The following is a 12493-nucleotide window of genomic DNA, read 5'->3' as shown; positions in this document are numbered from 1 at the left end:
CATCATCAGGACCAGGTTACGTTTTATTTAAATTGCAGTGTCGAGATAGATGGGGGGTTTTCTGTCCAAGAAGTTGCTAGGATGCCACTGATGAAACTTGATAATTGATAGAAACGGTGTAAAGAGATTACTTGGAATGAGAAGGGCTGTTATTCGTACTGTTTGGATACAGCAGCGTCGGCAATAATGAATCTGTGCAGCCGGCATTATCAATGAGAGGGAAAACTAGTAAGGAGCAGAGAGAGAGAGAGATAGAGAGAGAGAGAGAGAGAGAGAGAGAGAGAGAGAGACAGAGAGAGAGAGAGACAAAGCGACAAAGCCAAAGCCTCAAGGTGGGTCTGAAAGGGCCTTGACCAGCCAGAAGACTGCTTGCAGGTTAGTCCTAGGGGGGGACTAAGGCTAACCACCTGCGTGTGTGGATAAAATAAAATTGTGGATTTGACTAGTTGTCTAGTCCACCGCTTTCTGAACCACTGTACACAGCAGATTAAAAGGTAACAAAGAAAAAAATTATAAAAATAAGAGGCAAAGAGGGGTTTGCTTGCTCCGATCTGAACTAAACCTACAAAAGGAGCGCACATAACACCCAATGAACAATATTTCTGTAAACTACATTTAGGACTAGGGCGGGCTTTAGGGCAGTGTGGCTGGTGCGGCCGCATTGGGCACTGTGAAGGGGGCGCTGACCTCAAGGGGGGCGCTGTGTTTTGCAATAACTTATGATTGGAGAGATGAGGGGCAATTATGCCCAGTGGTAGTGAGAGAATCCGAGGAGGCAGTCATGGGGTTTGGGGGCGCCAAAAATGATTGTTGCACTGGGCGCCACGAGTGCTAAAGCCGGCCCTGTTTAGGACACAATATTTCTGTCCGACAATACTTTTACTTTTATTCTGGCATACAGCTACAGTAGGCACCAGCTCCATGCACTGTATATACCACAGAAACAAGAGCTCAGAGGTCCAAGCTCCAGGAGATGTTCAGTGAGTTGGCAGACAGATCCACGTCATATAGTCTCAAATTTGGGCAGTTAACAGACGCCCAATACCCACTCAGGTTTCCCTCCTCAGAGAGCAACGTGGGATACCTGGATAGCTGAGATTGCAGCCTACAATCAGGGGTTTCAGGTGAAACCTCTGGTGGGCGGGGGTGCAAACTATGTGGATTCCCTCCAGACATCCTCAAAAAAGGAGGGAGAAGAGGAAGACGTTTGGGATGGGGATGTCGTGTTTTGGCAACACTCATCCTCCTTCGTACGAAGCAAAACCGATTTTAAAATAAATGTTTATGACCAGTTATGTGTACCTTTACAAGTAGATGCACTGGTAACGTTCTTTAAGCTTTTCATTCTGTTTCACAAAAACTAATCTCCAGAGACAATTGCATGTAATGTTTGTCAACATTACACTGAATAAAAGAAATATACCCCGTCAGCCCAAACCTCTGGACTGCATATTAAACAAATAGGCCAGAAAGAAGTTCTCCTATGTGCACCTATTGGGTTTTTTATTTTCAGCATTTGTGCTCTTCACAGTCTTCACAAGCAGTGTCCTGGTGCTAGGCTGTTGAGGCAGAGGCAGCTGAGGGACTCTGATCCTGGGGGGGAATAGCATGTGATGATGGCAGCTGCACCAGATGGTGGGGCCTTTTGTCTTTACACAATGGAGTTAATAATCCTATATCACAGTTGGGATTTTTGAGGGCATGAATGTCTAGGAAATACCAAGATAGAAATTACTTTATTGCTGATATAGACCAAGCTCTGGGTCATTTCAAAACCCTTTAACTCTATCTTTGTTTTCTCCTAGGTGTAGCTGTGAAGAAGGGCAATGAAGAGATCAATGTGTTCGCTCCAGTGGTCATCTCAGCTGCTGGAATATTCAACACCTATGAGCGACTGCTGCCCCCAGAGATCAGTGCCAAGCCTGGTGAGTGCTGCTTACTAAGGGAAATAACAATTTACTTCAAGTTGGTTGGAAAGTCAGGAGTTTAGATAACATAAAACTCCTAGTAGGGTGGTGGAATACATAATTGGTCCCATAAGAGACTTTGGTACAGCGCACACCCTCAACTCACCTAATTGAAGGCGGTCTCAAATCTGATCGTGTATAAAACAGAGGCTTGGTTAAATAAAGTATTACCCTAGGATCACACAATTTGGTCAAGCATGGAATCCGTGATTGATCTCAGAATTTTCCAGTTTCACACCACGCAATTCAGCCACTAGATGGGTATCTCTGACATCAAATGTAGGAGAGTAGGATCTGCTTCTTATGGTTACCCCCACTTTTTGCTGATGTTTCACTGTTTTTCGACTTTAGTCTGGCTGGGGCCCTGCTATTCAGGACCCCAGCCTAGCTGCTTCCTCTCTAAATTGATTCCTAGTACCTTAGGTACACCACAGATTGGATTCTGGTGTGCCCTTATAAGTCTCTAGTATATGGTATACTATGTACCCAGGGCATAGGTACCCCAGAGGCCTACCAGGGGCTGCAGCATATATTATGCCACCCCTGGGAAGCCCTCCAAAATGACACCACAGGTCTGCTACTGCACCCTGGGTAAGGTGGTGCATGCACCCCTTACTGAGATATAGGTTCACTATATCTCACCCTATCACTGCACATTTAAACTTACCAGTCACCCCTATGGCAGGCCTTATCAATGGGTTTCCTGTCACATGGAGGTGTTCTTACCTCCCAGACAGGCCTTAGTGGATTAGGGCCAGGTGGGAGCACTCAAGGAGTGCTTTGAAGTCTGTACTGGGGGCACATTTGATGTCCCTGTGCATAGTCCAGCTCAAACCAGTTGCACGGGCTACCAGCCCCTGCTCTGGCATCAAACTGGGCAAAGGAAATGGGTGTAGCCACCCCCTCTTTCCTAACCCTACCATAGGTGGGTCCCCAGAGTATGTACAACCCCTTGCTTGGGTATAAGAAAGGAACCCCTGGCTACAGGACTTTAGATTACACCTGGATGAAACTCTGCTACAAAAAATCCCGGAATTTCGACGATCTATATGACTAGATTTCCTGAAGAATCTCCCTTGGAGTAAAGGAGTTACTTCCCTGCTTGGCAGGCACCAAAGACGCATCTGTCCGGTCTGCATCTCCGAAGCTTCTGCCAGACCCCGAAGTATTTGCAACACAGGACATGGGTTTCCAGACTTCCCAGAGGCTGACCCAAGTCCCCAACAAAGCTGAGACCCGTAGCCCTCGTGGGTGCCGTGGAACCGTTATCCCTGTAAGCCGTGCACATTTGCAAGTGCATCAGCTTCTCGACGTCCCTTGAGACTGTGCATTGGGTTACTTGTAGCCCAGACCCTGAGCACCTTTTCAACCGAAGATTGCTGGCCTACACTCCAGGAGTGTTCCGTGAGCCCGCCCTTTGTGTGTTCGCTCGAGGTTCCTTCGTGATCCCTGGTCCGTCGACTGGTAGGTCCCTGTGGAGGAAACTCTTACTTCCATTGGCCTTTCCTGGTTGCTCCAGACGTGCCCTAACTCTCCATCACTTGGGGAGTCCCCAGGACCTTGCTGTTCCACACCGAAGCATCTTTTCTCTTCCTGCGTGGGTTGCTGTTGCCAAGGCTTGTTGTGTCCAATACAGGCACCGACACTGCAGCACTCGACATCCTTCATGGGACAGCTCGAATCTAGCTCTAGGTTGTTCTCGTTGCCTCGTGGTCCTCGTACCTGAAGAGTCAAGCTTCCCCTCTTCACACCTGAAGCACCCGACATCGGTGGGCATTCGTCTATCGTGCCCCTGGTCACTGGCAAGTGACCCAGACTCTGTCCCCTCTGCTTTCAGGTTCTGCACATCTTCGATCCAGGCATGGATTTCTTCGGGCACTTCTCCTCTTCCCGGCATCAGCACTTTTCAGTCTTCTGCCATTGAAAACGACGACGCGACTCGACCCGACACCATTTGACACCTATGCACCCGGCTTCCCTGGGTGAGGTAACATGAGTACTCCGGTGCTCCCGTGGGTGTTGGCCCTAGAACCATCTAAAATGCGTTATGAGCAAAGGGATAAATAAATCTCTGCAGACCCGCTGAGTTCCCTGTTGTTTTTTTAAGTGAACAATCTGGTGTGATATATAGATATATATATGTATATATGTAACAATATAGTTAGATTTGGTTTTAAGACCTTTACATATGTTAAAAACAGGAATTCACTGGAAAAAAAAGTGGTGTTATAGTTAGGTGTTGGAGAGAGACATGTGCTAATGTTAAAGAACCTCAAAACACTGAAATACATCAGTTATAGCTTAATGTACTAACTATAACTTGCACTGCCATCACGCACTGCTGATGACCTCAGATATTCCATTACTCATGACATGTTAAATAACATAATTGGTGCCATCACTCACGATATTTCAGTCATAGCCTCCAGCCAGACCCTGCATCTAATCAGCATCAGGACTTGGACTCAGCTCCTAGGCTCTGAAGCGGTCTTGGACCAAGCCTCCACTGCACTCAGTTGTCAGCCATACATAAGACAAAGTCTCAGTCTGTGCCCAGGGTCTGCCCCCGCCCGTTCACAAGTGGCCAACTCACGCTATACACGGTAATTGGACATACACCATGGAGGTTTTCTGCAAGGTCTGGTAACACACTAGACCCTGCCTTCAACATACAATAATGGTTGGGCTGTGGTATTGCCTAATTGCATGCCTTATGCCCACCTCTCCATGATCACCTAACACCTTATTTGCTCATTCTTCAGCCCTTCATAGGAAAGGTTGACCAAAGGATCTGTTGTTCAAAGATGCTCAGCAGTCAGCTCTCGACAACTGACCTCCTACACTGCACCCATTCTTTGGGTGCATACACATAAAAAAGACAGTGACCTGATTTTGAAGCCTACTATAGAGCATCATATTTATTGATTACTAAAGAATGGCGGAACAATACTCAGTGTGGCCCGGCGTATGCGTCTGAAAAATGGGCCCTGCGGGGACTCCAGTTCCACTTCCTCCTCCACGGAGGGGGGAGCTACCCCCGGCAACTACAATAGGGGTAAAGACATGGAACCCCCCCCGGCACAGATGGGAGAGAGTGGCAGACTTACTGAACAAACACCGCTGTACGGCTGACATACACTGAGCTTTAGAAGGGTTTCAACACCATTGCTGTCAATTTTATCAATATTTGCACCTGCCATGCTTCACACTATACATATCAGGTTAGAGGATTTACTCGAGTTTAATTTTATGGTGGGAAAATTGCTCCTAGGGGACCTGGGAGACCATAAGGTCACCAAAATATACCAATCCCTGATTAACAATCAACCTGACTATTCCAAGAACTACAACCTGCCGACCACATGAGTGATGTAATATGTGAGGTCACAAGCAGTCCATTGCAGGGGGCGTAAGTTATAGTTAGCTGAGATAAATAGAACTGCTGAATTTCTATAATTTTGTGTGTGTAAAATCTGAACCTAGCTATAATGTCCCTGTAACCTATGTTGTTTTTAGTGAATTTCTAAGGTCTTTTAAATTCCCTTTTCTAACTATAATGTTTTTTTCAGTTAATTTCAACATTTTTTTAATGCTATTGCCTAACTATAACGTCCCTGTTACCTTTGTTTTTTTAAGTGAATTTCACAATTATTTCTAAAATATAAATTGTTCTACAATTTGATCCATAGGTTCAGTTTACTAATATATATTTTCACAAGTTAAGGTCACTTACGTAGTCTTTCTATAAAGGCAACGCATCAGTCTTTCTTTTTTTTAAATTTATTTTATGAATTTGAGGATCCGTTGCAAATCTTCTACAATAAGGGATCTAATGGTTATATTGCATGCACACATTCAATACTAAAACAACAACACATTTAATACAAAACATATGCTATTGCAATTTCTATAAGTGTATCACTGCCTGTGTGAGAGTGGCTGTGTGAATGACAGTGGGTGTGTGAGTGGCTATATGGGTGTGTGAGTGGGTGTAAGTGGCTGTGTGGTTGTGGGTGTGGCTGTTTGGGTGTGTGAGTCACTGTGTAGATATGTGTGATTGTGCGAGTGGCTGTTTGGGTGTCTGAGTGCCTGTGTAGGTATCTGAGTGGTTTAAGGGGTCTGTGAGTGAGTGAGCGAGTGGCTTATAGGTGTGTGAGCATTTATGTGAGTGGGTGTGTGAGTGGCTGCATGGGTATGTGAGTGACTGTGTGGGTATGTTAGTGGCTGTGTAAATCTGTGCGAGAGTGGATGTGTTTTTTTATTGGGTCTGGATCCATGTATCCACCACAGAGCACACAGGGGATCACGCTGAATGCCGCTGTGGATCTACGGATCCCTGTGTGCTCAAGACAGTTTTTGGGACAACTTCTTGCACATGAGGGTCCCATATAGACCCCTCCATCAGTCCATTGGCTCAGCATTCCCCTTCTATCACTTTTAAATGTTATTTCCCCTCCCGGGAACCAAGTCCCGATGAACAAAATGGCGGGCACAACTTTTCTCACAGGATGCGGCCAGTCGATCACGGCCTTGCTGTTGGTGGATGGATCTGCTGATCTGCCGTGGGGGATCCACGTCTCTAGATATACATAATTCTTTAACGTAAATAACTCCAAAACTACTGAACAGATTTAAACCAAATTACAAAATGAACTCCAAGATCTAGCTTTCTGCCAAATTTGGTGTAATACCATTCAAGAGCTGTAGTCGTGTCTAAAAGCCCCCTGAGAAACTACATGGAGAAAACGCATTGTAGGCCCCCTCCCACTTTTTCTCGGCCCCTCCTTGACAGATTACCCAGATACTTTCGCGACAGCAGCTGCAATGCCTGCCAAACTAGTTTTACAAATTTTGTGAAAAATTTGTCAAACAGCACCAAAGTTATAAGCAACACAAAATTCTTTCCTCCTATGGAAACTAGACCCTCACCCCCAGTCACAGATCTGGGTTGAATCCATCATCGTTCTTTAGCTCACTTCACCAACCCAGTTTGGACCCAGCCATATGCAAATCAGTCTTAACCCTGTGCCTCATGGGAGCACTCCAGCCCGAACTGCCAGGCCAGGTCCTCCCTGGACCGGAAACGAGCATCTTGGGACCAGTTTCGCGGTAACACCCCTCATCAGCCAGGCTAGCTTGAATCCAGTGGCAAAGTGAGCAAGGGACCCACGTCTGGGCATACCCTGCCAATTTAGGGCAAACAAAGCAAACACAAGGAGATTATGGCATGATTGTTTTTGTCTTTCATTTCAAGTTTAAGCAAATCACTCAAAAGAGAGCAAATTTAAAGGGTGGGGGGGGGGGAGTTACAAAATCTTGCATAGGATAATATATTTTTGCCTTATCACAGATCAACATGAAATTTGTCAGGCTCTAACCATGTTCCGCTTATGCTTCATTTATTGAGTATCACACAAATTTATCAAGGAGGGGCAGAGTTAAATGGAAGGGCAAACAGGAGGGGGGGTCAAAGCATGTTTATTTGCAAATAATTTGATGCTTGCTAATTAGTCAGCAGGATAATAAAGCAGCTATTCGCAAGTTGAGTCCAGTTCAGGAATATATGGTTTTAAGTAGATCTGACAAAGAAGCAAATTGAAAGGATGTTTCAAAAATAATTTCATTAGCTAATACCTTTTATGCCGTGTCATGAACCTGTATAAAACTTTGGCGAAACTTAGCATGTCTACCTTGCCCTCATTGTAAGGAGTTTCAGGCAAATCCATCACCAAGGGGCACGGTTGGGAGAGGCATAACAGTTTTCATTTGCCGCGCATCAGAGTAAATGGCACAATAACAGGTTTGATTAACATAACTGGAGGCACTAGATAAGGTTGTCCACTATCACATCTACATGAAACCTGAGGTTCCTACACTGGGCTTAATGTGCTAATCAGATCACTCGCATGTTATGATTATTCTTTCTATTTTTAGATTTGTGCAGATACATCAAGGGGGGCATTTTTAAAAGAGGGTTATGTGCTAATCATCTGCTGAATTTTATATAAAGTCGTGGAATCGCAATAAATGCATGGGCAAATTAACAATACAACTTTCCAACTATCGATTGATCTAAAATGTAACCTCCTCCTAACCAAACTGAGCATCTCTCTACATGCAAATTTTCCGGCAACTTCCGAATGGATTTGCACCAAACCAACAAGAGCACAGCCCTTGAGCAAAGTTTGAACTTTATGCCAAGTTTGGTGTAATTCCGTTCAGTCGTTATTCATATGAATCGGTGTAGATTTCTCAAATGCTACCAAAGTTAGTAAGGAAACCTAACTAACTACACTGGCTCTAGTGTCGCCAGTGTAACATGTATATGTGTGTGTATTTGCGAGAAGGCGAGAGAGGGGAGAATGAGTGAGAGAGAGGAAGAGAGAGAGAGAGATGGATTGTGTCCCACAAGCACCCCACACACCAAATGTGGCCAGAGTAACTCCATCTTGGCCTTGAGGACACAGAGAGGCCAAGAGGAGATGGATTTGCATCTACTACGAACTGTCTTTCATAACCGGGCACAAAAGTTATACTTCTAAACTTGTAAAGAAGAAAAAGAGAAGGCCTGTAATATAGCTTTATTTTTTAGTAAGACATCCCTTGCAGATGTTCATCGTTGTCTCTTTTCTAGCTAGACATGTCTTTCCTCTCTGTGCTATGTCTCTCCCAACAGAGGTGACATCTTTTAAACTTCCTAAGGGGATAAAGTTGTATTTCAGGAAGTGGCGCCAGGAGCAAACCTGCAGGAAATATCCTCTAATGAACTGATGTTACACATCTGACACTGTGAGAAAAGCAATAAGCAGTGTAGGTAGAGGCTTGGAACTGCAAGTAAGGATATGTAAACTTTGGTAACTCAAGACTCGTGGCGGGACGTGCTGATTAATGGACGCTGATTGCAGACAACGACCTTGACTATGTACCTACAAGGCCATGGCATCATTTGTGCTACCAGAATACTCGGAGTCTCGTGTGACATTAATATTATTTTTAAAATATATTTTACAAAACATATTGCCCCGTTGGAGGTAATAATAGAAATTCAACACACAATAGGCTGATATTTCTGAAACAATACTTGAAGTCTTTGATGGTTTGTAATTGCTGCTGCATAAAACACGGATGGAGCGTCAAGGATGGGCTGGGTTTATTATAGATCCCATTGAACTAATACTGCTTAGTACTTACTCAAGTAGTAATGATTGTGATGAGGAAGCAGCGAAAAGGCGCAATGGCCTGATAACTATCCATGTTATTACTTCAAGTCCCATTCTCCCTAGGTGCAGTCTATCCTCAAACTGGTCCATGAATGGTACTGATTGCCATGGACAGGTGGTAATGAGGGCAGGTACTTTAGAAGCAGGGGAGAAAGAAGCCTACATTAAATGGTCAAAACATGTTATAAAGATAATGGATGGCAAACACCACTGGCCTGTCTTGCAGGTGTAGGCTCCACCACAAGGAGCAAGGACTCTGATAAGGAAAAAGTGGTCTTGAGGTAATAAAGAGTAGTGGTAAGGAATCGTGGTAATCACAGGGCCATGCAGAGATAATCTGATAGTAATGCGTCTGGTTCAAAACCCACTTGGCTTTTGAAGTTCTATGTTGTTCCCATTTCTTGGGTAATCAGTGGATGTACATTTCGGCTGTTTGTGTCTGAGCTCTATGAAGAAAGGATCTTGAAAGTCGGGGACTGTTGCAGTCAAAAAATAGAAATTCTCCAGAGACAGAAAAGATGGTAAGTGATGTATTCTAAGACGGTGTCTCTTTCTGTCTCTCTTGCTCAGCTTTACAGTCTCAACTAAACAGTATCCACCACGGAATGGCATCCTTCTTGGTCTTTGCGGGCTTGAAGGGATCAAAAGAGGAGCTGGGACTCAAGTCAACCAATTGCTGGATCTTCAAGCACAATGATATGGACAGCATGTAAGTGAGGGTGGGAACTCAGAATCAAGGGGTTTTCCAATATCCTTTGGCAACACAATGGTTAAATCTACTGGCTTCTGTCAAGGTAGTACAATACTTGTATCTGCCATGGGTCTGTCCAACCCATAGGACAATACGCACATGGTACCTCCAATAATGATGTTTAGGTTTGGGACAGGGATAATGAGACCACAATAGATCACAAGAAGTTCCTACTTAACCTGTATTACTTCAGTTTCAGAGTAACTCAACAGACTGTTCCCATGAGGCACAGGGTCAAGACTGATTTGCATATGGCCATGTCTGAACTGGGGTGGCGTGGTGTGCAAAATAACGATGGATTAAACCCAGATCTGTGACTGGGGGTGAATGTTTTGCCAACGGGCAACATTCTGTCCATCATCTTGTGTGTTTTGCTGTTCGTCCTATGTGGGAAGGGTATGCCCAGACGTGGGTCCCGTACTCACTACGCCACTGGAGTCAAGCTATCCTGGCTGAAGAGGGGTGAAACCCCGAAACCGGTCCTAGGAAGCTTGATTCCGGTCCAGGAAAGACATGGCTTGGCAATTCGGGCTGGACTGTTCCCATGAGGCACAGGGTCAAGACTGATTTGCATATGGCCATGTCTGTACTGGGGTGGCGTGGTGGGCAAAATAACAATGAATTAAACCCAGATCTGTGACTGGGGGTGAATGTTTTGCCAATGTGCAACATTCCGTCCATCATCTTGTGTATTTTAGTGTTATTTCAATGCAACCTTCTTCTGGACCTAATGTGATACAAAAATATCTCCTTTGTGTTTTGAACATGGGGTCCACTCTAATGCAGTAAAATAAAATGTTGAATTGTTAGGCTCATGGCACAGCAATAGGCCATTTTAATAAATGTATTTGTATCTTAAATCTCCACATATAGCCCCAATAGCTGTCCAGTAAGCATTAAATTGGAAAATGTACAATCATTCCTAAATATAACAGATTGAAATTCATAAATGTTTGGCCTTTATTGATTTACACAAATGATCTAAATTCCAAAGACAATATTTTCCAGTATAGCACTTACTTGTCAAGCCTTTATCTAAATACGCCCAAACATGCTTTTCAAATTCCTTTGGGTCTGATGTGAAGTTGAAAGTGCATACTGCAGTATTTGTGTCTCAGCAATTCCTTCTATAATTCCCCTAATTTATAGGACTACATTGACTAGCACTTGGTACCTTTTAGTATTTTACTGAATAACACGACTGCAATAACTCATCTTTTGTATTACTGAGAAAATATCAGGCTCAACTTAGCACAACCCCCTCGACATACATTTTTATGTTATATATACTATCTACTTTCGGTATAGGACTGTGGCAGTGTGTACAGACCAGTCAGTTCAAGTATTGGTCTACATCTTGTGGGCAAACACACTCTACCCTCAGTATGTTCCATATCTCCTGTTGTGCAACTTATGCCAGAATTGTGACCCAAATGGGCATTTTCTCAAACTTCACACAGCACATAAACCAATACCTCCCTTCTATTGGCATATCCAGAGAACTCACTTGTCTTTCTCCGCTTTCACTTCTACTGCGACTGCTAGTGGCTCCAATCAACCAAATAGCAAGTCTATGGGACTGATTTAGAATTTGGAAGATAGATTATGTCCGTCAGGGCAACAGAGTGACTTACTCTGTCGCCCTGACGGTCATCCCATCCACCAAATTTAGAGATGTCTGCAGGCCCCAGAGAGGTCTCTCTACATTTACAGTAACTGACATCATGGCGGTTCATGTCTATGTAGGAAAAGTTTGATGAACGGCCGTAAAATTTTCAAAACATTTTCTGTTTTTCAAAAAATAACCAACCTTGTGAAAGATTTTTGTTTTTCAAAAACAAACTCCCAAAGCTGGAATTTATTTCTGAAAAACAAAGGACAAATGACCCCCACACATCAGGAGTTCTTTCGAGGTTGCTAGGGACATTATTGATTTTTTTCCTGTGCCTATCCACCAGGTTTTGCATGTCAGTGATGGACAGGAAAAGTCATTACACCATCAACCCCAAATGTTGGAAGAAACGTGACTGAGTACCCCGTCTCTCGAGCTCCAAACCAGGCTCAATGTTTGTAACAATATGACAAGTCACTATTCCCAGTGAATCTATCCAGTATTAAGGCCTCTGTTCTGAATAGTCTTAGTTTGCACACAGAGTTAGTATTGGACTCATGAATCTTGAGCCTGACTGTTAGACGTGTCAGCCTTAGGGTGGTATTTCTCCAAACATTTTGCCTTAGTCCTCCCTTTTTGCTGATCTCATTTTTCTTGGCTTTAGGACTTGATGCACTTTATCACTGATGACTAGTGGTAAAGTGTGTGTGGTCACTCCCTGAAACATGGTAAACTTGGCTTAAATCCAATTGGCATATTTAATATACTTGAAAGTCCCTTGTAAAGTGGTACCACATATACCCAAGGACTATAAATTAAATTCTCCTAGTAGGCCTTCAGCACACATGGGACCACTCACTTAAGTAGCCCTTTAAACATGTCTAAGGCCTGACATTGCATGCTGTGTATGCAGTTTTCCAGGCCTAAACCTTATTTTTTAATT

General features: G+C 44.0%; 1 protein-coding gene across 2 annotated transcripts in view; it reads left to right on the top strand.

Moving 5' to 3' along the window:
- The window catches only part of LOC146863446 (all-trans-retinol 13,14-reductase-like), a 121524-nt gene that overhangs the window by 55506 nt on the left and 53525 nt on the right, over positions 1-12493 (top strand). For both annotated transcript variants that reach the window (XM_085642880.1, XM_085642881.1), the window contains 2 exons: positions 1806-1925; positions 9758-9896. In XM_085642880.1, coding sequence (XP_085499006.1) covers positions 1806-1925; positions 9758-9896 — 259 coding nt within the window. The remainder of the gene's footprint in view (positions 1-1805; positions 1926-9757; positions 9897-12493) is intronic.

The sequence above is a fragment of the Triturus cristatus genome, chromosome 2_2, assembly GCF_964204655.1.
Source record: "Triturus cristatus chromosome 2_2, aTriCri1.1, whole genome shotgun sequence".
In the NCBI taxonomy this organism is placed as follows: Eukaryota; Metazoa; Chordata; class Amphibia; order Caudata; family Salamandridae; genus Triturus; species Triturus cristatus.
Note: the sequence above shows the minus strand (reverse complement) of the source record. Positions and strands in the feature narration are given on the sequence as shown.